At 53.6% G+C, this 26,934-nt stretch overlaps 1 protein-coding gene across 1 annotated transcript; it reads right to left on the bottom strand.

Annotated features, from left to right (window-relative positions):
* Positions 1 to 19,175: 19,175 nt before the first annotated feature.
* On the bottom strand, positions 19,176 to 24,972 carry LOC139047892 (uncharacterized). Its single transcript, XM_070522067.1, has 3 exons — positions 22,942 to 24,972; positions 21,675 to 22,838; positions 19,176 to 21,587 (listed from the first exon to the last, which is right to left on the bottom strand). Exons 1-3 carry the CDS (start codon positions 24,970 to 24,972, stop codon positions 19,176 to 19,178), a joined length of 5,607 nt encoding a protein of 1,868 aa, XP_070378168.1.
* Positions 24,973 to 26,934: the final 1,962 nt, after the last annotated feature.

Below are 26,934 nucleotides of genomic sequence, written 5' to 3'. Positions count from 1 at the left end.
TCATATAAGCCGTCAGGCGTAATGAATGCGGTTTTCTCGCGATCGGCCGCAGCCGCCGGGACCTGCAGTACTCTGAACGCAAGTCGAGGGACGAGAAGAATTCTGCTCCCTGAAGGCTGTCGAGGGGCTCGTTGATGTGCGGCAAACGATAGACCTCTTTGCGTTTAACCTTATTTGACCGACGGTAGTAGACGCAAAAGCGAAAAGGCCCGTCGTTCTTGGGAACGAGGACGACAGGAGATTCCCAGGGACTGTTCGATGGTTGAATAACGTCACGGCGGCGAAGCATACATTCGACTTGGGTGGTAATGACACGACGCTCTTCGGCATAGACGCGGTACGGTCGTTGACCTAACGGCTGAGGCGAACTGGTGTCAATTTATTGCGGTACTTCTGACGTGCGGCGCAGTTGAGGTTGTGAATCGTGGAAAGAACTTCTAAAGTGGTGCAGGATATCAAGAAGGTCGGCGCGTTCGGCAGGTGTGAGGGTATCGGCGATGGCGCTGGTGAACGCATCCCTGGACGTCTCCTCAAGCGCGGAAATCGAAGAGGGTTTGCCGTAGCCGACATCAAAAGTGTCTCCGTGGACGTCGACCAAAGACGAAGAGTCGAGGAGTTCCACGAAGCCAAGGCATTCACCAAAGAGCAACGTAATACGCGCACAGAGGGGATTGCAGAAGTATATGTTGCTGCAGCTGCCGGCGATATCAAGCGTTGCGAAAGGTAGTGGGAGAGATTTACGGCTCAGGAAGACGTCGGATGCTGTGAAGAGGACTATTGCATCAGCGATGACATCGCAAGAGACGGGTACAAGGGAGAAGCAGCCAGGCGGATTATCTGTGTCTTCGCGCACGGTAAGTTTAGAAGGGCGATGGTGAACGGTGCAATGGTGGGTAACCCAGAAGGAAAGTTCAACTTAGGCACGTGCGCAGTTAATCACGGCTTTATGACGGGATAAGAAGTCCCATCCGAGGATGACTTCAAGCGATCAGGCGTGAAGAACAATACACTCCAAGACGTAAACAATACCGTGAATAAGCACACGTAGAGTACAGGCTGCGTGCGGAGTGACGTGCTGCGCGCTTGCCGTACGAAGCGACAGTCCCGAAAGTGGCGCGGTCACCTTGCGCAGTAAACGGCACAGTCTGGCGGCTATCACATAAACGGCTGAGCCGGTATCCACAAGAGCGAATGCAGGAACACCGTCTACACAAATTTCGACTACGTTAGCAGGACAGGCGTGAGAACTTAGACAGTTCGAATGGGGCGCAGTTTTTGCCTCTTTAACTGCAACGTTGAGTTTTCCTGGTCAGATGGTGCGGGTCGCCGACGCATTGGGGAGAGTGAACGCCGGCGAGGAGATGGCGAGTGACGCGACGGGAATTCTGGGAGGTGAGCACGAGCATACGGTTGGGGGGAAGGAGCGGCGTATTGGCGAAAGGGCTGGCTGCCGTACTGGAAGGGCCGAGAGGCATCGCCGAACGCTTGGAGGCGGCGGCGGCAATATCGGGCGACGTGTCCGGGAGTGGGACGATTGTCCGATGTCCTCCAAGGATTAGCTCTCGGTGCGGTCCAAGATGCAGCATGGGCTCCCGGTAGCACCGCTTGGGATTGGGTCGAGAAAGACGTCGGCGCAGGCCTGCGCACTGCCTGCGCGTACGTAAGAGGCGCGGTCACAGGCAGGACCGGCTGCGCATAGGTGAGAGGCGTGGCGAAATGCTGCACTGCCAACGCAGAGTTGAAATTCGTGGCTGTAGGCGGCTTATCTTGAGCGGAAGGGACAACTTGAGCGACCTCTTCGGAAATGGTGGTGCGGAGCCTGTTTGGAAGAAGGGAGGTCGGCTCCTCAAGGAAGAGGGCTAAGTTGGCGGGCAACATCCTCACGCACGAAGTCCTCGACCCGTTGAGAGAATGAGGATGGGTCGTACATGCTGTCAAGGCTCGCCAACGAGTCGTGACTTCGCCGAGGCTTCGCGGATTCGAAGCGTGTTGCTTCCTTAATTGATCATCGCGGATTCCTGGCTAGGAGCATCTGCAATGCACCGTCATTGGTGCCTTTCAGAATGTGGTGAATTCGCTCAGCTTCGGGAATGGCGGCGTTGACCCGTTTCCAAAGGTCCACAACGCCTTCAGTGTAGCTCGTGAACGTTTCTGCCGTCTGCTCTCCGCGGGCGCGCAAGCGTTGTTCAGCGCGCAGTTTCCGAACAGCGGGTCGGCCAAACACTTTCGTAAAGGTTGTCTTGAAGACTGACCATGTGGATACGTCACCTTGGTTGTTGTGAAACCAGAGTTGGGCAACACCAGCCAGATAAAAGATGACGTGGGTTAAGTTCGCTGGGTCATCCCATTTGTTGTGCGCACTCACCCGATCGCATGACGCGAAGCAGTCTTCTACGTCTTCGTCGTCTGCACCACTGGAGATCTCGAGGTCCCGCTGTCGTGGAACGACGGTGCAGGTGACGGACTGTGGCGTCGGCGCCGCTTGGGATGAGCTGTCGGTCATGGCGGGCGGTCGCGTTCTTGATCGCAGCTCCAGGGTTTCAAGCGACGGGGTTTGAATCTCAGCACCTCCACCTTGGAAAAACGCTAAGATAATCCTAATCCACAAAAACGGTTCCTGATTACAGACCGATCAGCTTACTGTCAGTTGCCTACAAACTATTTCCTAAGGTAATCCCAAATAGAATCAGGAATACCTTAGACATCTGCCAAGCAAAGGACCAGGCAGGATTCCGTAAAGGCTACTCAACAACAGACCTTATTCACACTATCAATCAGGTGATAGAGAAATGTGCGAATATAACCAACCCTTGTATATAGCTTTAACTGATTACAAGAGAGCGTTTGGTTGTGTCGAAACCTCAGTAGTCAGGGAGGCATTACGGAATCAGGGTGTAGACGAGCCATATGTAAAAATACTTAAAAATATCTGTAGCGGCTCCACAGCCACCGTAGTCCTCCATAAAGAAAGCAACAATATCGGAATAAAGAAAGGCGTCAGGATGAGAGATACGATCGCTCCAATGCTATTCACAGCGTGTTTACAGGAGGTATTCAGAGACCTGGATTAGGAAGAATTGGGGATAAATGTTTATGGAGAATACCTTAGTAACTTGCGATTCGCTGATGATATTGCCTTGCTTAGTAACTCAGGGGACCAACTGCAATGCATGCTCACTGACCTGGAGAGACAAAGTAGAAGAGTGGGTCTAAAAATTATTCTGCAGAAAAATAGAGTAATGTTTAACAGTCCCGGAAGACAACAGCGATTTACAATATGTAGCGAGGCACTGGAAGTGGTAAGGGAATACATCTACTTAGGGCAGGTAGTGACGGCGGATCCGGATCATGAGATGGAAATAATCAGAAGAATAAGAATGGGCTGGGGTGCGTTTGGCAGGCATTCTCAGATCATGAACAGCAGGTTGCCATTATCCCTCAAGAGAAAAGTGTATAATAGCTGTGTCTTACCAGTACTCACCTACGGGGCAGAAACCTGGAGGCTTACGAAAAGGGTTCTACTTAAATTGAGGACGACGCAACGAGCTATAGAAAGAATAATTATGAGTGTAACGTTAAAGGATAAGAAAAGAGCAGATTGGGTGAGGGAACAAACGCGAGTTAATGACATCTTAGTTGAAATTTTAAAAATGAAATGGGCATGGGCAGGACATGTAACTAAGAGGGAAGATAACCGATGGTCGTTAAAGGTTACGGACTGGATTCCAAGGGAAGGGAAGCGTAGCAGGGGGCGGCAGAAAGTTAGGTGGGCGGATGAGATCAAGAAGTTTGCAGGGACGACATGGCCACAATTAGTACATGACCGGGGTTGTTGGAGAAGTATGGGAGAGGCCTTTGCACTGCAGTGGACGTCACCAGGCTCATGATGATGATGATGATGGCCTCCACCAATTGAGAAGAGGTTTATTTGCGGGTCCTTATGCAAAAGCACAGCGACAGGGAATGGCGACACAGCCCGAAGAACTGCTCACAAAGACGCCAGCAATATATATATATATATATATATATATATATATATATATTGCGGAGAAGAATACGCGTCTTATGGTTTACACTTTATATTGACACTTTACAATTTTTACCAACATACAGACAAGGCAAAAATAAATTTCTCCGCTACGATATTATTCTTCAATTTATTCACGTCCCCCTGTGGTTATGGCATTCTGCTACTACACCAATATGAGGGGTTGAATTGCTAGGCGTACCAGTCACCTTTCGATGTTCGAAAAAAATGTTTCGATGATCGATATTCGAAAAAAATATTCTTGAACTTAGATTTAGTTCATGATCCTTTATTTAACCTGAAGGCTATTGCATAAGGGGGGTATGCATGTGCAAAATCTAACAAGCAATGCTAACAGCAACAGAAAGCAAAGGGCCCACTTAAAGAACAAGCATCTTTCCGATACTTCGAATGTGGGAAACATATACTGCATCAGTATGTACCACTCAACAGCACTGTACAAATAAGCATCATCAGGCATAGTACGTACTCTATGAGGTAGCTGGTTCTGTAGATGCGAAATTTCAAAACACATGAAAGCTCATAGTACATAATGCACAATGCAGAAAGAAAATCTTTTTCTGGAATTGTCCCTTCTAGCAGATATAAGTGGCGGGTAGCCACCAGGAACTTTGTTAGAGGTCGTTGAGCAATATTGCTTATGAATGAATGAATACAGTGAAGAGGCTTTTAAGGCAGTACCGCTTGCTACTCTAATAACAGGGAATATGATCAAGGAAATTTGTGGCAATCAATTTCAACCGAAAGTTTGTGAAAGACCAAACATTCGAGGTGGGAGTTGGAGGTGCACTTGGGCCACGCAAACTATCAATACAAGCATGCTACGAGAAGTACTATGGTCTATGGAGTACTAATGTCTATGGGAAAGCCATGTTATACACAAAGAAAGAATGCATCAACAAGCTCTCAACAAGAATGAGGACTTTCTCAGCCTGTTTGGCATCCTGCTTTTGGATAAGTGAGCTTATATTTACGTCGGAGATAAGGATAGAATGAAGAACTACCCCAGTTAACACGTTGTGCTTCACATAGCTGGAGAATGTACCCGCAAGCCAATATCTCCGAATCCTCAGCTTGTATGAGACTAAAACGGCAGAGCCAGCACGTGGGTGAAACAATTAGGCCACGCGTGAACACAAATTCTACACCTGGTTAAAATAATAACCTCAATATAGTGAGAGGTGGGTGGGCGGATACCATGCAAAATCGCCGATGGCGTACTTGTATTCAAGGTGTTATACGTTATGAATTAGAAGCAGCGCACAAACAAAGATGACTCATCCAACACAGGCATACGGGTAATGACAGGTCTTTTCAACTTCACCAAGCTTGAAGGCCTATAGGAGAGAGAGCAGACAAACAAGCGCCTTGACAGAGTAGATGTGCAGACCGCGGCACAAATTTTTTACCTCAGGGGGTCGCAGCCTGGTCGCAAGATATTTTCCCAGCTAGCACATGAGCTGCAAAGGTGACTGCCCCTCCCTTCTGCAATATAACCTCTGGAACACCTGAACTCAAAACACAATGCGCAATCACGATCGTTTCTCCAGAAGCTGACACTTAGCACGGCTAGCGCGGTGACTTCGTTACGCTGACACGAAGACTTCACTGCAGCTGACTTCAGAATACAGCATATGCGGTGAGGGTAGCTGCATAGGCTTGTTGAGTGGTCATCTTGTAAGCTGCAGGGCAGGCAGGACGACATGAGCATACAGAAAGCACACGATACAGCACACAGCGCTGAACAACAAGCTGCGAATAGCTGTTTACGTATGTCATGCCTCTTCGCACGGAAGTACAAAAACTGCCGTTGCGCGCTCCAACGCAAATTTAAACTTGGAGAGGTTTTAAATTACAAAACACGCATATTATTTGCTCCCAATAAAGACAGGTCCACAATATTATAATATATACATTTTCTTCATAACATTAAAAGAATAATGCAGCGTGCGCAACAAAACCTGGCAGCAAGCAACCGTTGGCGCCGCACCAGTGGCATTGATGAAATGGCAAACATGGGAAATGGGCCCCTTCAAAATTGCATTGCGAGGCGTGCGACACGGACCGATTTTTGTCGTTTCAGTCGCAACATATGAAACAGCCTTAAGGCGCACCAACCGCTTCGTTTGGGAATGAGCGATTGCTTTGTCTTTGAAAAAATAGAGGTAGCGATGCTTGAACCAAGGGTTTCAAAAAAGCGGCAAACCCAGTTGTATGAAACAAACGGGATATGATTTCCCGTCATGTGGCGCTCCTTGGAGTACTTTATATATTCGTTTTAATTACAGATTACCTAGAAGAATCATGCAAGATTTTTAATGTTCACTTGAGGGCCAAGTGCGCTTCGTTGCGTTGTAGAGGGCGTTCAGAAATGACCGATTCGATTTTTTCTGGCAACGTACAGTGCTCGCGGAATGAAAGGCATCAATTTAGGGCTAATTAGAGCGCATGCTTTCGTTTAAACCAGCTGCAGTTCGTCTCACATCAACGTAATTTTGGCGCGTACAATTTGACCGAAGTCCGCGTCACCTTTCATCTCCAGATTCCTAACGACATGACATGGTACTCTCGAATACTTTGCAGATATGCAGGGTTCTACTAAATGCTCCCTATCCCATTTCGTTCCATGACCATTGCACATGCTGCGTGGCGATTTTTTTAGGCTTTTAAAGGCCAACTGGCAGAAAATTATCAACCGCGTGAAAGCCCAGTTTCAGATAACTTAGAAATGCACCAGCCTCTGTGCAAAATGTCGCGTTTGAGATACAAGTCAGTCTATCACAAAGAGCTCGCAAAGATCGATGCTTTCCATACCGAAACTGCGGGAAAAAGCGCCGCGTAACCGCCCAGCGCAAGTGAACTGCAGTGAAGAACCAGCGCCTGTGCTGTCTGCTTTCCCTGCTTGTATTCCGTTTCGGTGTATCAGCGAAGTGGTACCGCACATGTTTAAGCCAAAGAGTTAGTATACTTTGTTAGCTGCTTCATGCACTGTGACAACGCAGTTCTGCACCTGCGAAGTTCTTTTAATGAGAAGTATTTTTTAGAGAAGTATTCTCTAAGTCCAGCCGGTTTTCTATATCTTGTTATCAACGTTCAACAGCATGGCCTCGATGCGTTCTGTTTGCGCTCGAAGAAGAGCGCATTGAGGTATATCATATTGACCGCAAATAAAGAAGGGGACAGAGGGAGAAAACACATAAACAGCACGGGCAGTCTCTTTGAAAGTTACCGCCCGTGCTGATTATGTGTTCTCTCCCTCTGTCCCCGTATTTATTTATGGTCAATATGATATGCAGTAAACATCAACTAGGCCAATGTGAAGTTCTTCTGAAGCATTGAGGTAGCCTAGCTAAATGTGCGACAGAGTACGGCTTAACGCGGACGGAATCCACGCGTGGTGCAGTTATTCTACAGCGGCGAAAATTGGACGCTCTAGAGTATTGTGTGGCTGGCGCGGGAATAGAACATGCCCTGTCGCGCCAGAGCAGCTTGAACAGGATGCATGGCGCGCTAGCTTAGCTGACTAGCAGCATGCTGTTCTGGTTCATTGAAGCGTGCGTGTTGCGTTGGCGCCATGGACAAAAAGAAGCCCTCGCCCGCAGCGCTGGTGTGGGTCACGTTAAAGCGCAGGGTAGAATTTTAGTGAACTGAGCGTCTTGCAGCCTGACGTATCCGACTCCACCGGCCGCTGCCAGGCACGCTGGGAGCGCTGGACACGTCGACCACTCAGACAACTACCGCCATCTGTGTAGTAGCTTCGACGGGGCGGCCGGGCGGAGGACCTACGGCGTCAGGGCTAACGGCCTGGCGCGAAGCGCTGCAAGCAAGAGCCGGACTGCTCGAGTCGAGGACCAGATCAAGATTAATTACCTTATTCCAGCGAGGGGAAACGTAGCAGGCATACTTACAGCGTTTGGCACTGAGGGGCGCCCTGACGTAACGACTCGAAACAGAAACTACCTGTCAACACAGGATATCACAATCCATAGTAATTGATTATAAGTATCTGAGGCTCGGCACGGCCGCGCTAAACTCGCTGCTAGGTGTCCGCAAACTCACGTCCAGACAGGGAGGTCTGCGCCCATGACAAAGCTTCACCCATTTCTTTGTGGCGGCTTTGCATTCCTGCATGTTTTGCCGCCCCATCTACACCATGGCCGCCGCTTCGCGTTCTCCTCCGTGACAAATGCAGTATAAGGTTTCTGCTCGTTTTTTGGCGCTGCGTAAAAAAAAAAATCGTTCGTCTAATTCGACGCATCCGTTGTAGAGACGCTCTGAATATCTTGAAAATAATGCACTACCTTAAATGATCGCTCGAGAATATCGCCCTTGAATACAACTTACCTTTGGACGTTGCCTTTGGTTTTCTTCAGCCATCGCGGCTTCTATAGTATTCTTAGTCACCCGGAGAAAGCGTTCGCCAAGCAGGTCTTGATCGGCAAATGGCTGTGCTGTTGAAGTGTAGCTTGTGCAGCTTCGTCAACTGCAGTTTACATCCTTTGTGCACTTTGGCTGGTCCGCGTCACACTTGCCTGCTGCACCGCGGTGCACGTTTTCGCTCTGTAAGCTGGGACAGGAAATACGTGTTCGGCCTTCCTCTACTCAGCGTTGTGTTGTACTGCAGAGCGATTGCTCCTTCACGAGTACGTGTTCGAGCACCCGACGGCCACGCAACGCTTCGTCACTCTTGCAAGAGCTCAAATCACGACCGCAACGGGGAGAACGCACGGCGATAGGGATGCCCATCAACTCGCAAATGATGAGCGAGCAATGCGCCTGCCTGCCTATAGATGCTACAAGCCGCAACTGAGAGATCAATGCTTGCGCAGTGTTGCAGGTGGGACAAGGCGCATTTTTGCACAACCCGGTGTAATAAAATGTTCGCGACGCTGTGACGGTCGACCCTTGACATCCGCAGCAGCGACATCATGCTTGCCCACTTAACAGTTTTTGGTTGGCTTCGGAAACTAAGCTTCCAGCGAATCTCTGCAGAGGCCGAACCTATCGAAGTGAATATCGAACGTAAGCACTAACAAAAACTTAGAGGATGCTTCAAAGGACTGGAACTGGACAGAATATGCTGTGAGACGTTCATGTAAATGAAATTATCATGATTGTACTAATAGAACTCAGCACGCTGTTTGCGATTGAAGTAGGGATCATAACTTTAAATTGGCAAAGAAATCCTCAAAAACCAGTAAGTGGCGAGGCCGGGCGGTAAAATCTTGGTACTTCAGATGTGCTCTATGATGTACTGTAATTATGCACTCTACATCAGTCGACTGCTATTAGGTACAACATAATAATTGCCAAAATTGCACTTGATATATTATTAGGCACTTGCGCTTTATTCTATGCTTCGGAAGTCAAAAGCGCACACGTGGATACGGCAACACGCTGAACTGCGTATCAGATGTAAAATCTTCGTTCCGTATTCGAGCCGACTGGTTTCGTTTTGACTGGCTAAATAAAGCAGTTGGACAGCAAACAACGTAAACACGTAATATTGTCGCAGAAATACTTCGGATATGAAGGAAAATTCTGATAAAAATGTTCCACAGCGTTCTCCGCGTTACAGCTTCATGATTAGACACTCTGACCGGTAAGCCTTCCACTGCATTAAAATACAGGTACCATGAGAATTGGTTCTCACTCCCTTTAAGCTTCGCCTTTAAGAGTGGAACGCGATAGCATTCAAAAATTCCTTACTGCTTCTCACGCTTCCTGGGAACTGCAGCTTATGTAACCATAACGTTTGCCTGCAAACGCTGGCGGCGAATGGTAAGCACGAAGACGAGTTTCTTTTTTTTTTATTCCCCCCGCAATGCGCGCGCCAGCGCTGTTGCGGATGCGAGCGTCATGTGGATGGTGCTGCATGGAACAGAACGGGACGCATCGCTCCCACTAAGAGAGACGTCAAATGGCAGCTGGTAAAGGGGGTTGTGTGTTTGAGTTTCCGCGTAACAGAAATATGTTTTCTCGTATATTCAAATTACAATCCGACGTTATCATATATATTGGTTGTATGTAAGTTGTACTTTACGAATTTTCGCACGCATTTTATTTTGAGAATTCAATTTGTTCACAAACGCCTATGCGCCACCTGGAGGGCCTGCGTGGCTGGGGATCATTTTTGTCTTCATACGAAAAACGGCGCCAACAGGGGGCCCTTCACACTATCGCGTTAAAGTTCATCTCGCGCGTAAAGCAAAATGACAGTAAAGCTTACCGTCAGAAACGTAGAGTAGGTCGAAAGCTGTGCCCGGCACGACAGTTCAACCAGGAGCATTGGCCATGAACAGACTGTACCCTGTCATATACCTGTGCTGTCCTTCTTTCATAACGGCGCCATGATCAGTCGACCCCGTGTTAAACGTTGGCAGGTTCCGTTTCTAGTGGCGGCCTGTCCAGATTCAGAGATTCGTAGCACCCTGTGCCGAGTTGCAAGTCTGACCACTGCGTTCGTGAGGTACTCCGCAGCCGCGGAGAAATGAGGGTCACGGGTCTTTGGAGCCATTACTTTTTCGCCTGAGCCATTTCGTCTGAGCCGGCTCCTCTAGCTGGCTCTTCACGTTCTGACCGTTCGACTCCGTTCGTTCGAGTTCCAGTCAGCTCGGCTCGGACTCGGCTGCTATTGTGTTGCTGTCCTCTGCCGTCGCTCTCCCCCCACTCCAGATATATGGGGAGCGGCCTTCCGCCGTTTCCCACCGACCGCCTTTTTGAAGCGGACTCTGCCTACGCGGGAGCTGCGTTCCGCGCAACGCCTGCTGTCGACGCCGCCCGATTTCGCCGCCTACGTCGATACAGCTCACACGCCGACATGGAATATCAAGTCGCAGACAGCACCATCAGCCCTGCCGAGCTTGAAGCTGACTCACGCTGAGTCGATGCCGTGAAAGCACACCGTGCAGCCGCGGCCCACCACCCCATCGTCTCGCCACCGCATGCCTCAACACCATCCAAGTAGGCCTGCACTACCACTCTCCGTCGTCCCGCTCCCCTACCTCGCCTCCCAGCGGAGGACTTCAAGATCGTCTACAGACCGGGAGGAGGGCTTGACCTCCGCACAAGCTCTAACGGAGCCCTGCACCAAATCCTTTGCACTCGTGCGACCATCGACTACGCCACCGCACGCATCGCCGACCGTGTACGGATAAATCCGTACAACTCCCTTACTGTCAGCACTCCATCTGAGCCGCGCGCTCGCCTCTACCTCCGGGTCTCGGAACTCCGCCTGGGCGCCATATCTTACGCCCTGCGTGCCTACATGGCCGCACCCGACAACGCCCTCCATGGCATCATACACAATGCAGTGGACTCCCAAACCCAGGGCGAGATTGTCCAAGACCTCCAGTCAATGAACGTGAACGCCCCCTACGCCATCGCTGACGCACGCCAGATGGGGCGCTCCCAGTCCATCCTCATCACCTTTGTCGGCGCTTCTACTCTTCCTTCCACCATCGTCTTCAACTGCGGGGTCTACCGCTTCCACCGGTTTCGCCCGAGAGCCGAGGCCTGCACGAACTGCTGGGCTCCTGGCCACCGAGCGGATGTCTGCATCAAGCCCAAGTCCGCCCTCTGTCACCGCTGCGGCCAGGCCCACAAGCCAGTCAAGCCCCCGAGCTGCGTCCCCTGCTGCATCCTGTGCAAGGGAGCCGATTCGAGTGGAACGGCCCGTCATCGCCCCGGCCACCTCCAAGCACCAGCCTCCCCCACCAGCGACACCCACCGTGCCCATCCTCAAGACCTCCCGGCCTTCCCGCCCCCGGCCGCCACTCTGTCTCCCGTGGTACCCAGTCTGCCAGCCGCCACCACTCCGTCTCCTTCCCGCCTCTGCCTAGGTCCGAGGCGTCCACCACCCCCGCCGCCACCACCACATCACCGGTAAGCTGGAAACCGCGACCTCACATGTCGGACCTCCAAACCGCGGCCCTCGAGGACACTATCGCTGCCCAGCAGCTAAAAATTGAGGAGCTGTCGCGCCAGCTGCAGTCCACGCTAGTGCGTCTGTCTTTCCCCGCTCCTCCTCCTGCTTCCCCAGCTCCCGCACCTCCACAGCCACCGTCGCTAGCTGTGCAGCCGATGAATACGGCATCCTTGGCTGCATCAACGCGCGCCTCCTCTCCCACCAAGGACAACATAGGGGAAACAACTTTTGTTTTAATAAACGAAATAGAGGAACGATAAAAAAATGGAAATGAAAGTGGATGAAAAAACAACTTGCCGCAGGTGGGGAACGATCCTACAACCTTCACATTTCGCATGCGATTCTCTGCCAATTGAGCGATGGATGTGAAACATCCTTTCTGCTGCAGGCGCACGAGAACGTTATCTTTTTGTGTGAAGGCTACCGGTCAATATAAGACCCAAAAAGATCGCATTCTCGTGACGTCTGCGGCAGAAAGGATGTCCCACATCCGCCGGTGTCAGTGTTTGTTGGCTCCTTACGATATGATTAATAAAAATCGGGCCCCTCGGTTAACCCCCTTTCTTCTCGTTTACATGCATATACAAAAACATAAGATTATATTAGGTGAAATCAGCAGCAGTAAAGTGTACTTTGTGTGATAATGAGATTTGCAGCAGCTGAATTAGTGGCATAACTTAAATAACACATGCATATAGACAGAGCGCGAGGGCGAACAACCAAACCTACACTTTTCCGCTTTAATCCTTAAGCCGGCTTCCCTCAACCGTGAGAACACCTGTTTGAGGTGCGATACGCGTTGTTCCCAGCTATCCGAAAAAATTGCTACATCATCAAGATATGGCAAGGCAAACTCCTTCAAGTCTTTTAGGACAATATCCATTAACTTAGAGAACCTAAACGGCGCGTTCTTCAGCCCGAAGCTGAGTGCGAGGGGGCGAAAAGTGCCTACAGGTGAGATGAATGTGGCATAGCGGCTGGCACTTTCTGAAAGGGGAACTTGCCAGTACCCCCGCACGAGATCTATAGTTGAAATGTATTTAGCAGCGCTAACTCTTTCAATTCGTTCCTCAATGTTGGGTATCGGGTACAGCTGATCCCTAGTGATGGCATTTCACTTCCTGTAGTCAACACACTGACGAGGGTCCTTGTTAGGGGTTTCTACCAGTATTAGCGGTGACGTGTAGTCACTCCCAGCGGGCTCGATAACTCTCAACTCTAGCATGCGCTGTATCTCTGCCTTCATAATTTCTCTCTGTCTTGGAGACACCCTGTAAGGCTTGGAACTTACGGGTTCAGTTGACGTCAGCTCTATTTCATACGTTATTAGTTCGGTTCTACCTGGCCGATCGCTGAATCCGTCAAGATATTCCCCTAACACCCCTGTTAGCTAATTTAGCTGCTCGGGTTTAAGAGCGTGCGAGCTTACCGAATGTTTTACAACTTCTTCTAGGCCAATTTCAGAGTTGGAGGTCACCCTATACTCCTTAAACTTGGTACTAGTGCCATCCTGCTCTTTGATGGTATAGTTAACGACTCCGCTCCGCCCTATATACTGCTTTATCAAATTGCAGTGATATAACCTCACCTCCTTCCTGCGACCGGGCATTTTCAGAGCATAGTTAGTATTTGAATGTTTGTGCAACACTTTAACGGGCCCGTCCCTGTGAACTTCAAGCTTGTTTTTTCTTGAAGGTTTGAGGATCATTACCTGGTCTCCGGCGTTAAACGTACGAAGCCTCGCATTCTTGTCATAATAGAATTTGGCGTTCTTTTGAGCTACTAGTTCTTGGGTTGCGCTTAGCCATTCCAGCAGATTTAGCACGTATTCAACCACTGATGGACTCTCTCCTCTTTCCTCCCACATCTCTCCTAATATTCTCAGCGGAGAACGGAGTGTCCTCCCATACACTAGTTCTTCTGGCGAGAACCCTGTAGCCTCATGTGGAACCATTCGCAAAGCAAACCAAGTTGCCGGCAGACAGTCCTCCCAGTCCTCCTTGTGCTCGTAACAGAGCGCAGGCAAAACTCCCTTAAGCAGTGAATGCCACCTCTCTACACTGTTTGACTGAGGGTGATAGACGGAACTGTGTATCAACTTTACCCCGAACTTTTGCAAGAATGTGGAAGCCAGTGTGCTGGTGAATACTGACCCTTGATCCTCCTGAATTGCGGCTGGAAACCCAACTCGTGCAAATACTTCAAAAGCGCGTCAACTACTTCAGTGGAGATGAGCTCTTTCAGAAGGATTGCTTCAGGAAACGTTGTAGCCGGACACAGCATGGTAAACAAGTACCTGTAACCCGATTTTGTTTTTGGTAGAGGCTCTACCGTGTCTATCACAAGCCGTCTGAAAGGTTCTGTTATTAAGCGCACTACTTTAGTGGAGCTTTCGATGTCTCTCCTTATTTACCCGAGCGCTGGCAGGCGTCGCATGATCTTACAAAGTTTTCCACGTCTTTGAAACAGCCAGGCCAGTGGTATTCCATAAGCAATTTTCCTTTGATTTGTTTATGCCTAGGTGGCCGGACCACCCATTTCCACGACAGACTCAAAAGGTCCTCCTTGTACGTAGTAGATACGACTAACTGATCTAGAATCCTACCCTTTCGATCTGTGCAGTGCCGATACAACAATCCTCCTCTCTCTTGTGTCATCACGTTGCGCCTAGCAATGCCTTCTTTAGCTGTGTGGTGTAATTTAGGTAAGCTGTCATCATTATTTTGCTCGGCTGCCAGTGACTCTCTGTCCACATGTAAGAGCTGATCAACGTTCTTTGAGGCCGGTGATAGTAACGAACCTGTCTCGCTTGCGAATGCATCAGCTGGCTCTTCCTGCAGGCATGAACTTTGACAGCCTAGTGATACGCTTTTAATGGGCCTGGTGAGCTGACAGGGTTTCCTCAATCGTTTTTTCATCCATCGAGCGTAGCTCGGATTCAGTTACAGAAGTTACCTCTTTTGCTGCTTCCGCTGGAGCAGCTTTTGCATTTTCAGCCGAAAGCGACGCGATTTTACGAGCTTGGCTTTGCATCAATGCCTGTACTACGCCCTCTCCCAGTTTAGCCCTTTGTCACGCAGTAACTGATCCGACCGATTCGCAAAAATGTAAGGGTACTGCAGTGACGAAAATTTGGAAACGGCAGCCTCGGTCACTAGCTCACCAAATGGTGCACTGATTTCGACTTTGGCCATGGGCAGACACACGCTGTATTTTTCTACAACCTGTTTGATCCAGGCTACTTCTCTAGTGAAGTCATCTACCGTCACGTAAGACGGATGGACAATGTCCATCATGGCGGCACTGTCTCTTAGCACCCTGCATATTTTGCCATTAACTTGCAGGACGTGAAGATATTGGCTTAAATGTTCCATATTTTTGTCTTTTTCATCTACGTAGGAAAAAACTACGCTAGGCTTACCGCAGTTCACAGCGATATGTCTCACTTTGTGGCACTTATAGCAGCGGATCGGTCTAAACGATTCAAATTTTCTTTTCTGCTCTTTTTGTACGGTTTCCTCGTTAGGTTTCTCCTCGCTCTTTTCTGAGGGCTTTTCCTCCACGTCTACAGGCTCCGATCGTCTAGTCTTCGAACCCCTTTTAAACGAAAATGGTTTCTGCGGTCCATTTTAACCGTCCCAATTACCGTCCTCGGCGTTCAGCTTTCTACGCGTTGCATGCTCTTCGGCTAATGCCGCTGCCCTTTCCACAGTGTTTACATTTCCTCTGTCTTGCACCCACAGCCTCATACATGGTGGCATGCTTTTGTAAAACTGCTCTAGACACATGCATGCAATGATCCTGTCTCTGCTCTCGCACGCTTCCGCGCTTTCCAGCCGCTCGACTAGGTTTGCCTTTAAGCTATATGCAAACACCGGATACACCTCGTTATCTTTCTTGCCTGTGCGCCTAAACCTTAGCCGAAAAGCTTCGGCTGAAAGGGGCTATTTCTTCAGGAGACTAGCCCTAATTTCGCATAATCATCTGCATCCTGTGCACTGAGTCTGGCGATTACTTCTGCAGCCTCACACGGCAACATAGACAGCAACCGCTGTGTCCATGTACTCGGACCGAAGTTCATCTTCTCGCAAGTCCTTTCAAAATTGCTTAGGAATAAGCCGATGTCGGTCCCGACTTCTAATGGCTTTAATAGCATGTCCATGCGGTATGATTCTGCCTCACTTGATCGTCCCACAGCACCTTCACTTCCTTGAGACAACTCCAAACCTTTGCTTTCAAGTTCAAGTTGCATTTTTCTTAACTCGCGATCTTTATCGCATTCCTCTCTCTCTTGTTCTCTCTCTCTCTCCCGTTTCTCTCTTTCTTTATCAGTAGTTCCAACCCCATTTCAATTTCATCCTCACTGGCCTGTTCGGAAATTAGCTGCAGTAATTCCGATTTTAGCATTTCCTTGCGTACATCTAGGCCCAGTTCCTAACCAACAATCAACAATTCGGCTCTCAGCAGTCTCCTTAACTCCATGATTGCTGCTTTACTGCCTTGGTCCTGTTAGCTAAATCTGCCTAGGAAAACACAACCTAGTTAACAATCAACAATCTAGTTTCCCTACAGTTCTAAACAGAACAACCACAAAATGAAGCCTAGAGAGTGAAAGCAAGAACCAAGCACTCACCACAGACGCAGCACCATGTCCCAAAGTCCGTCTTACCGTTGTCAGCCAGTTGTGAGGATTGGTAGGTCAATCCCACCGTTCGTAACCAGTTGTCAAGATTGGAGTCGGACATGAATTAGATGGTAGCTGGCCCGTGCCGTCGTCCAACTCATCCACGCTGAGGACGTTGTTGAAGGGAAGGACTGCTCCTCATCGAGAACGAGGAATATGGGTTTATTTACAGTACCTGCATAAGGACGTTGGAGTTCATCAGTATAGCATGACTGCGAGAGAAAGTACACTGAGCAGCCGCACAACAGCGGTTTATAAACTCTCGGTCCTCCCTCGATCCCAAGGTGAGGGAAACGTTCGATCAGGCGCCGTAGACGAGCCGCCTCCTTGCGCGAGGGCTTACACACACACGCTTCCTCACAGGTTCACGGTCCCCAACCGAGGTCAGGCGGTCTTCGCAGAACTCGGGGCTGACGTCAGGATTGGTGGGTGGGAAGGGGCCTCGAACTACGTTCCCTCGGGGACTCCCTTGCTCACAGCGGACCGGGTAGGCGGTGGCATGTTCCGTCACAAAGCCTGGTTCGTCGAACTCATCTCTGCAATCCCGCGACGCAGAGTGGTGGACGCGACGTATTGTCCTGGGTACACAGTAGACTTAGTGACGCCGTTTGGCTTACCAAGAAAAGTCGACGCCGCTGCCGCACCTGGCTGGCAAAACTTGCAACTCAGCAGGCCGTTCTTAACACTAGTCGCTCGTAGCACTTCCGGGCGACGAGCGACGAGTTCTAGATTTGCAAAACTGAGCGATCGCGCGACAAGACCGAGCGATCTGTTCAAGCGACGGCCCGATCCGTCGCTCGAAGCCACCGCTCATAGCTGTCGCGCACAAGATCGCGCTCATGGGGTTTAAGCTTGAGCCGTTTTACCCATCTCTATGAACAACACTTTGTAATGTGGTGAACGCCGTTTAACTCACGGATGTGGAACGTCAAAGAGGTACAAGGTAATGCTATAAAGCACTTTCCTCGTATTTACCATTAAATCCCCACTGAACAGTTTTTTTTTCTTTCCATCTCTCAATGCGATGTCTTTAACTTGCGGAGCTAGTTTTTTAAATGTCCCCAAATTGAGCTTGTTAGTACATTCTAGGTAACGCAGGAACTGCACTTACCTACGACGCAAGAAAGGCAACGTGTGGGCGCTGACCAACCCCATCTACCTGCGTCTATGGCGTCTCTTGTGCCGTCGTTTCGCGCGCTTCCAAAGCGCAAGAACGCAATAAACTTTAAAGAAAAATATTGGGCCGGCAGTTTTTGTTGTGGAGACGTCAGGTGGCGGCTCGAAGTCCTTTGACTCGGGCGGCATCTTCGGCTTTGCGGACGGCCCAGAGCTGGTCTTCCAGCTCCCAACTTTCTAGAGCCACCTCCCAGCTGCGGCGACGCCGACGGACAAGGTACCCGGCGGCCCCTGCAACCGGGACGGCGTCGGCAAGCAGGGAGCTCGAGGCTTCCTATACGCTGGCAATGGCCGCAGTTATGGAACGTGTCGCGAACGGCGGCGGTTTCAGCACCATTGTTGCCGGCACATTCCCAGAGCATGTCTCGCAGCTTTGCTTTGTGTCCCCACGCATACCACGTATCAGTCGAGTATAATTCTGGCTAACACTGCTGTAAGACGGCCGCGCTAGGGTAGGTGTATGTTGGCACGTTCCTGCTTAATTTATCGTGCGGTGGCGGGAATGTGCGTCTTTCTAATCTGTAGTGTTGAGTGAGGCCTCTGAACGTGGCCAGGCGATCGCGCCACGCCCATTGTGATATTTGTTGCTGCGTTTCTGTCGTAGTGTCTGGGCCGGCAGATCCAACGGCCCGCTCTTGGGGACGGAGGCGTCGGCCAAATAATATTCTGAGGCTCGGCGTGTGAGACCTCGAGCTGTGGCGTGGGCCGCCTCGTTGCCCGCGAGCGGAACGTCGGTGTGTGCCGGTGTCCAGAGGAGGAAGACAGTAGAATTTTGGCGTTGCGATGGCGATGTCGAGTCACGGTCGTCACAAATTTGGAGTGTGCGGGTCGCTTCCCGCGAGACGCGGCTGCGCGCGATGCCGCGGATTGCCGTCTGCGAGTCGCTGACAACGATTGCAGAGTTCGGCACCACGGCAAGTGCCGCACCTGCCACGGTACCGCGGCTATCGCGGCTTCTTTGGCCACCTCCATGTGTCCCGCGGTCACGTTGGCGCTCACGAGGCGGTTACCTGTGCAGTCTACAAGAGAAGTGGTTCTTGAAGGGGTAAGAAAAGGTTGACGCTGTTTTCTGCAGCCCTTGCGGGAGCACCGCTCAGCGTCAACGGGGGGTTGGGGGGGGGGGATAGTGGGAGCAAAGGAGATAGGACAGTAGAGGGTTAAAGGGGCGCCATGGCAGCGGCTGAGCAGTCCGGCAGGAAGGGCCCAGTGGGTCCGGTAAGGTTGGTGATCTGGTGAAAGGCCAGGCGGCGGTGATCCAGCAGGAGCCAGATGATTGGGGCAGTTCGAGTAGCCTAGAGTGGTTTGGGTAGCCGTGAGGCTATCCGTCTTTGCAGAGAATCCTAGAGTCTCGCCGAGAGCCCCGACGAGTCGAGGTACTCGACGACACTCAGGAGGGCTGGTAGCTCGCTACGACTAGGGAAGAGGATGTCTTCCTGTCGTGTAGAAGGAAGCCCCAGTCGTCGGAACTCCTGCAGGAGACGGTCACGCTGCTGCAGGTAGGCAGGGCAGGCCAGCAGGAGGTGCTCCAGGGTCTCGGGCTCCCCACAGGAGGCACGGGCTGGAGAGGCGACGAGGCCGTGCCGGTGGCGGCGAGCACCCGTCCAACAGCAGCCAATCCTCAGTCGCAGAAGGAGGGAGGTCTCCCTGCGTGCGAGGCCGCGCTGTGGAAGTGGTCGCGGAGGGCGGTCCAAGGACATCCGCTTGTCCGGATGGCAGGCCAGCAGATGGCGCCGAAGCCTGTGGCATGTGAAATCACTGGCTGTCACTGCCAGGCTGGGCGGGACCACGCAGTGGTGGGCACGCTTTGCCAGTGCATCTGCTTCCTCGTTGCCCGGTATCCCTACGTGGGCTGGAAGCCAGTGCAGGGATACTGAGCAGCCCGCCTCCTGGAGCGCCATCAGCCTTGACGAGAGCAGGGCAACCCCGAGGCTGGCCCTTTCTGGCCTCTGCAGGCTGAGGAGTGCCGCCTTGGAGTCGCAGTAGATGGTCACTGGGGTCACTGGCAGCTCCTCTGCGAGTAAGTCCACAGCCAGGTGAAGGCCTGCTACCTCTGCCGCTGTTGAAGTCGCATGGTTGGGGAGGCGACACTGCTTGCTCTTCCCCAAAGCGGGCACCACGCAGGCCGCAGTCGACGAGCCTGTGTCCGGCATTACCGAGCCGTCAACGTAGATCTGCAGGTTTCCACCGTGGTCCTCAAGCAGGAGGGAAGCAGCCGTCTGTTGAAGGGCACAAGTTGGGGAGCGCCGTTTGGAAACGCCGGGCAGCTCTGTGGTGATGGGTATGGGTGGTCTCTGGGGAGGAGGCAGTTGTGCGTTGTTCGCTGGAGGCCTCCCAATCACCTCTTCGTACAGCCCACAGAGTCTGCCCATCTGTGAATGGGGCCGCGAGCGCAGTCGGGAGAGCAGGGCACTGCCGTCTGGTCCATGGTGGAGGCGGTCAACATGGCGTAGCCCCTGCTGTAGGAGGAGGAGTGACAGGGGCCATGCTCCCGCCTCGGCCAAGGTTGCAGCGACTTGGGAGCTGCGGGGAGCGCCCAGGCAGAGCCTAATCGCGGCCCGATGCTGCAGCTCCAGCTTCTTGAGACGGGCTGGTGGTAGTGCCACGAGTCGGAGGGCGTACCGCAGGCGTGAGGTGGCTGCTGCATTGTACAGCCGTAGTGCCCACCCAGTGGTACAGCCCTGTCCTCGGGCAAGAAGCTGGGAGACTGCCTTGCGGACACGGAGGACCTGGACATGCAGGGTCTTGACAGCAGGCAGCCAGGACAGTCGGTGATCAATGCGCAGCCCCAGGTACGTCACTGCAGTGCTCCAGGGTAACTGGACGCCTTCCAGGTGCAGCCGGGGTGCTGTGCGGCGGGCGGCTGCTCTTGGGTGGAGCATCATGGCCTCCGTCTTCCTTGCCGAGATGGCAAGGCCAATGCTGCTCAGGTAAGCAGCGGCGGTGTCAAGAGCTCTTTGCAGGGTTGAGCACGCGCTGCGGTGGTTGTGTGGTGGGCTTCGCACCCACAGGGCGATGTCGTCCGCGTAGATGGAGGCACTCACCGGATAGTCGGGGTCGATCGGCAGGGCAGCAGGAAGCCGGGCCAGGGCCAGGTTGAACAGGAAAGGGCTCACCACTGACCCTTGTGGCACGCCCGCTGCCACCGGCCGAGGGGAGCTCTTCGATCGGCCCACTCGTACCCTGAGAGTGCGTTCCTCTAGGAACGACGAGATGAACCGCCGCAGATTCCCGTTGATGCCAAGTAGGTCCAGGGCCTGCTGAACGACTGGGTGGGGCAGGCCGTCGAAGGCCCCCTTGATGTCGATAAGCACCAGGAGCACGGCGTCACCGCAGGCCTTGGCCTCTTCCAGCGTGGAGACCACATCCGCGATGGAGTCCGCGGTGCATCGGCGCCGCCGGAACCCCGTCTGCTCATCGGCCAGGAAGCCACGGGCACGGGCCACCCAGTCCAGTCGGGCCAAAGCAATGGCCTCCATCACCTTACAGGAGGCGGAAGTGAGGGAGACCGGCCGGTAGGAGCTCACGTTTCCAACCGGCTTTCCGGCCTTCAGGATGGGGGCCACGATGGCTGTGCGCCATTGCTCCGGCACCTGCCCTGACCTCCAGATGTCGTTGTAGCAGTCGAGCAGGCGCTGCTGCTCGCTGGCGGCCAGGTTGCGGAGCATTTGGGTCGTCACTCCGTCGGCTCCTGGTGCGCTGCGGCGCTTCCCCCTCTTCAGGGCCACTTGGAGCTCGTGCAGCGTCAGGGGGTCCTGGCAGATAGCAGCAATCTGGCTCGATGTCCACCCCGGGTGATGGTTGTGCCAGCAGCTAGGCAGGCTGAGGGAAGGCTGTCCTACCGGCAGGATGGCTGCAGTGCGTGGTACAGCCGGCGCGAACTGGTCGGCGAGGAGCTCCGCAAGGGCCTCTTCGCTGATGCCCAGCGTGATGGCAGCGGCGAGGACAGGTTGTAGGATTGTTCTCCTACCGGTGAGAGATCTGAGCAGTCTCCAAGCCAGGGGTCCCCTGGATCTGTCCTCGATGGCAGAGCAGAGGCTCCTCCAGCTCTGGCTCCTCCTGCGCCGGGCCTGGCGCCTGCAGCGGGCATCCGCGCGTCTGTACTCGGTCCAATGCTCTGCCTTGCCCGTCCGGATTGCTCTGCGCTCCATACGGCGCCTGGAGGCGCGGAGGTTGAGCAGGTGGAGGTCCGGAGCGGGGGTATCTGGTTGGGCAGAGCACTGAACGGTGGCAGCCTGAGCACAATCCGCAATGGCGCTGAGGAAGTCACGGCCATCGTCCAAATTGCTGCAGTGCTTCCGGAACAGGGACCAGTCTGTGACGTGGTAAGTTCTTGTCCTAGGCCTTCTCCCAGACACGGGGCTGATCACGAGAGGGAAGTGGTCAGACCCCCATGTGTCCGGAGTTGTGGCCCAGGAGTAGGAGCACTGCTCGGTGGTGAGGGAGAGGTCGATGGCCGTGCGAGCTCCGCGGCGGACGTAGATAGGCTCCCCAGTGTTCAAGATCAGCAGGCCAGCTCGGCTGATGGCGTCTGTGAGGTCCTTGCCTCGGCGGGTGAAGCTGCGGCTACCCCAATCCGTGTGGTGTGCGTTGAAGTCACCGCACAGGACTGCATGGCCACCGAGGCGAACAGCCAGCTGTACGAGGCTGGAAGGATCCCACGTCTTTCCTGGACGAATGTAGACGCTCGCCACAGCGGTGTCTTGGCTGCCAAGGCGTACGGTGACGACACATGAATCCAGGGGGCCACCCGCGATGTCAGCAACAGGTAGAACAGCGTGCGCCAGGGTGCTGCGGACGTAGATTGCCGTGCGTGGCTTCCCTGTCTTGTGGGCTCCATCTAGGCAGGGTGCTGCAGTGCAACTGCGTGTGGCACAGGTGGTGGCGCCCGAGTAGCCAGTGTTGCCGGGGAGCCGTACGTTCTCGGCCACGGCGTATACCTCCTGCAGTGCGAGGACGTCGAAGTCGCACCGCAGGAGGTACTCACACAGCTCGCCGTGCCGTCGCTGCAGCGAGTTTACATTCCACTGGAGCACCCTCGGGCGGCGGCGGCGGGACCTCGATGAGATGCTAGCCATGCTGGTGTTGGGTGGATGGCACGCCTCCCGCCTGGAGGCAGAGGGCTCGGAGTGGGCTGTCAGCAGGCAGCATCTCTCCGATGGCCTTCAGCGTCAGCTGCAGGCTCGCGATCAGCTGGTCGCGGGGGTCTGGACAGGCCTGCGGTGGTGGTGTGGCTGGTGCCTCTGGGGTTGAGGTGGTAGCTACAGGTGGTCCGGCTCGGAGGGTCCGTGGGGCTGCTTTGGGTGGCTGGCCAGGAGGGAGCGTCGCCGACTGGTAAATTCGTGTACGGCCGGTTAGGGCCTGTGCATATGACACTTGCGTGGAGGTCTTCGCCTGCTGTGTCTCTTCCCGCACAGAGGCCCGGACGGCACGACGAGAGAGGGGAGTAGGGGCGGTCGCCATGATGGTTGCCACCCTACGTTCTTCCTGCCACCTGGGACAGGCAGGAGTATTAGCAGGGTGATTGCCACCACAATTATTGCAGTGGGCGGCATTTGGGCAGCTTTCTCCTCGCTCGTGTGACCTCCCACAGTGCAGGCAGCTGGTAGGTCTGTCGCAGGTTGCAGCCACGTGCCCATAGCGGCCACATTGCTGGCACTGCGGTGGACGCGGTCTTCCAGGCCTCACCCGGAACTGGAGCTTGTATATGGGCACATGCTCGGGAGGGACCGGGCTGCTAAAGCGGAGGATCGCCTTGTTGCCGGAGCGGGTCGCAGACACAACAGGGACACTGGACTCGATCGCACCAGCCAGCTCTGCGTCGGTAGTCTCGTCGTCAATGCCGTGTATAAAGCCCGTGCTGTTTCCACGGACAGCTGGTGGCCGAGCAGCAACGGGAATGCCGCGGAGCTCGGTGGTGGCGAGCAGCCTCTCCAAGCAGGCCTGCGAGGTCGCGTCCGCGGCCACAATGTTTCTTTTTGTGTTAACCCGGACCGCGGACACCCCTGGCAGCGCAGAGAGCACAGCGGCAATAGCAAGGCGGGATCCTCGCTCGAAGGCCCCTCCCGGGCCAGAAGGGCGGAACAGGGCCGTCCCGACCACCGCTGGGTCAACCGGTATGGTGGCGGCTTGTAGAGCCCTGGCGCGGCGCTGGGCGTTCCTAGAGAGGACCATAGTGAAAGCATCCTCTGCTGGTTCGCCGCTCTCGGGTGCCAGGGAGGGTGCGATTTGAGAACTGTTGGGGGTGTTCTTCAGTGGCGCCTGTTGCTGTGGAGAAGCCGCTGGGCCCGAGGTGGTAGCAGTCACTGGAGGCTGCAGGCTGCCTGGAGTTGTCCGTCGCTTCCCCTTGCCCTTCTTTTTTGAGGCAAGGCGCTTTGAAGGAGGAGCTGGCGGATCCTTCAGGAAGGCAGCTGCGCTCTGTCCAGTAGCTGGTGGAGCGTGATCATCAGTAGTCGCGCCCTCTCTTGGAGTAAGTGCCAAGGGGGCAGTCGATGACTCATCAGGGTTCCGAGAGACGGCGCTCGCATTCTGAAGGAGCGGGGACAGGCAGGTCGCTACAGCCGGCGCCGACGTTTCGAGACCCCCGCCATCGTGTGCGTGGGGCAGGGACGATTTGATGGCCGTCACTCCTGGTTGTCGAGGGATTGCGCCGTCGACATCCGTCCGCTCCGAGCGTACGTCGGGTGATACGTGAGCCTCGGAGCACGGTGGGGCGCTTGATGGCTGCTTGCGAGGGCCGGCCACGTCGTCCTCCTCACTCTCAGCTTCACGGGCGCGTTTCCGCGAGCTCGAGGAATCCATTTCTTCCTCGTCGTCTGAAGAGGGGAGGGAGACGGCAGTCCTCTCAGCAAGGGTGGAGTCCTGCGTCAGGGAGATGGGGCTCGCCTGGGGTAATTCCACAACAGCTTCCGGTGCCCCAGTGCTGTCGAGTACAGCCATAGGCAGAGCAGGAGCCGCTGGTTGCCTAGTGGTAGCTTGCTTGCGCAGCCATTCGTCGACAATGTGCGCGGCACGGTTATGGAGCTCTTCTCTCGCACGGAGCTCTTGAAGAGTAGACGGCTCGAGTGTCACGAGCGACGTGCTGGCATGTCGACGGTGACCCGCGCGCGGTGGGCGTCCTTCCGGTGGGAGGAAACTCATGATTTAAAAAAAAGAAAAAAAAAAGAAAAAAAACCGCTCACACAACAGAACCGCAGGGCACGATATCAGCACGTCATGGGAAAAACGCATCCCCGCCGCGAAAACAAACTCTCGCTCGGCACGCGCAGCGCGCGCACAACACAACACACGTGGCGCGTGCACAAAGCACCACACCCGTGCGTGGAGCAGGTGTCGTCTCGGTGTCTCGACACTCGAAGTGTGGACGCCGGGCAGGGGGAGTGATCCTACGGCAGGCACGATGCAGCGAGGTAGGCGCAGAAGGTCGCGCAGAGTATGCGTGGCAGCACGCGATGGCGGTGGCCACGCGGCTCATGCAGCACACGCCGGAACGATGTGCAAGCTCGTCCGCACACGTGGAGTCGGGTGCGGCTGGCGAGGCGAGGTCGTCGGAGCGAAAGGCTCCGACGACCTTGGATACAAGGCGTCTATGTACACCGCATCGCTACTGTTACCAAACTTGTTTTGCAAGTCGCTTGCTCGCTTGTTGCATCTCCGACGTGGTGCGTCAGGTGCGTCTTCTTGGGAAGCAGCGGGATGATCAGGCGGCCGTGGACCGAGGCCGGAACCGCCGTCTATTCTCCATGCTGAGTGTAGTACGTGATGCCGAGCGGCTCGAGGATGCGTCGATCTGTTTCTAACTTGCATGGGCACGTTGCAAGTGCTAGGCGGCGCCCTGTCTTTCCGACCCCTAGCGCCATCTGACGAATAGTTGCGCGAATGTGGTAGGATTACTCACGGCGTCAGCAGCCCGCGCTGCGTGTTTGGCGTCCTGTCAAACGGTAGCGATGGCGCGAAACAGCGTGCCGATATTAATTTTAACCGGGTTTCGGGAATTACAAGATCTTGACAGCTTTTTTGGTGAAAAGAATTTGGAGAAAGGAAGTCGTCTAATTGAAGTGGGGCACGTCTACGACATGAGGGAAGTGTTGAACTTGCACTGATCGGAAGTGACTGTTATGTTTATTCCGCAAACGAAAAATAATGCACCAGCGAGATGCGTGAAGCTCGGCGTAAGTTACTTCGTTATCTACTGTGTGGACGCATGAAATTGTAGGCCAAATTGATTCTTGAAGATTGGCGACAGCAGACAAATCCTAGCGGGGAGCTGCGATTGCCGTGCTGGCATCACTGGGAAGTGCAAGGACGCCGCGGTAGTTTCCCTGTACATACAGGACGGTAAATACGAATCCAAAACATCTCATCCAAGAACGTGGGGCATATGAACGACTCGTAAGACCTACCAGAGGTATTCTAACGTAGCTCTCCCCAAACACAAAAAAGGGGATGAAGTTACCAGTTGTGTTAGACTACGCTGGGAAAATATTTTCGCCCAAGTTACTGGAAGTGCGATACTTTTATGTTGCGATTTTTCAGTGCGTGCAAAGGAGGTTCCAATAAACCATGTTGTCAAAAATTTTGGTGATCTCATCTGCCCCTTCGTTGATATGCTGGGTGCAGAAGGGTGTATGGCAGCTCAGCCGTCTGCAACCCCTCCTCAAATCTCTCAGCAAGCCCTAGCGCTGTTTGAATGGGAGAGGGTTGGGAAAGAGTTCCACAGCTTTACTGCGGTAGAGTGTAGGAACAAACTACTTTGATGCATATCCTGGTACGCACAGCAGGTAGTGGCGTAGCAAGGGGGGGGGGGGGGGGGAGCGTGGGCTCCGGGTGCAAGGGGCCAGTGGGGGAAGTGGGGCGGTGTCATATACGTCTGGAGACACACGGAAATTGTTGATATCCTCGTTTTCCTCCAATAAACCCGAAGGAGGGGGGGGGGGGGGGGGGGCTTGCAGAAGGCCTATGGGCCCCGGGTGCCAGACGACCTAGCTACGCCACTGACTGTAGGTGTCCGTTGCTGCCATCATTGTTGTAAAAGCAAAGAATTCAGCGTTATAACGCACTTGGCATAACGCCGGAACATAACACAGCTTATGCCGTCGGACG

The sequence above is a fragment of the Dermacentor albipictus genome, chromosome 7 (assembly GCF_038994185.2).
Source record: "Dermacentor albipictus isolate Rhodes 1998 colony chromosome 7, USDA_Dalb.pri_finalv2, whole genome shotgun sequence".
NCBI classification, from domain to species: domain Eukaryota; kingdom Metazoa; phylum Arthropoda; class Arachnida; order Ixodida; family Ixodidae; genus Dermacentor; species Dermacentor albipictus.
Note: the sequence above shows the minus strand (reverse complement) of the source record. Positions and strands in the feature narration are given on the sequence as shown.

Bases quoted from the DNA above. Each gene is read 5' to 3' on its own strand.
- LOC139047892 (XM_070522067.1), bottom strand. From the start codon at position 24,972: ATGAGTTTCCTCCCACCGGAAGGACGCCCACCGCGCGCGGGTCACCGT. The intron at 22,839-22,941 runs GCGGGAGGCGTG...AACTCGCTGCAG, and splicing joins TCCGAGCCCTCTGCCTCCAG to CGACGGCACGGCGAGCTGTG. The intron at 21,588-21,674 runs GTAGGACAGCCT...GCTATCTGCCAG, and splicing joins GCACTGCAGCCATCCTGCCG to GACCCCCTGACGCTGCACGA.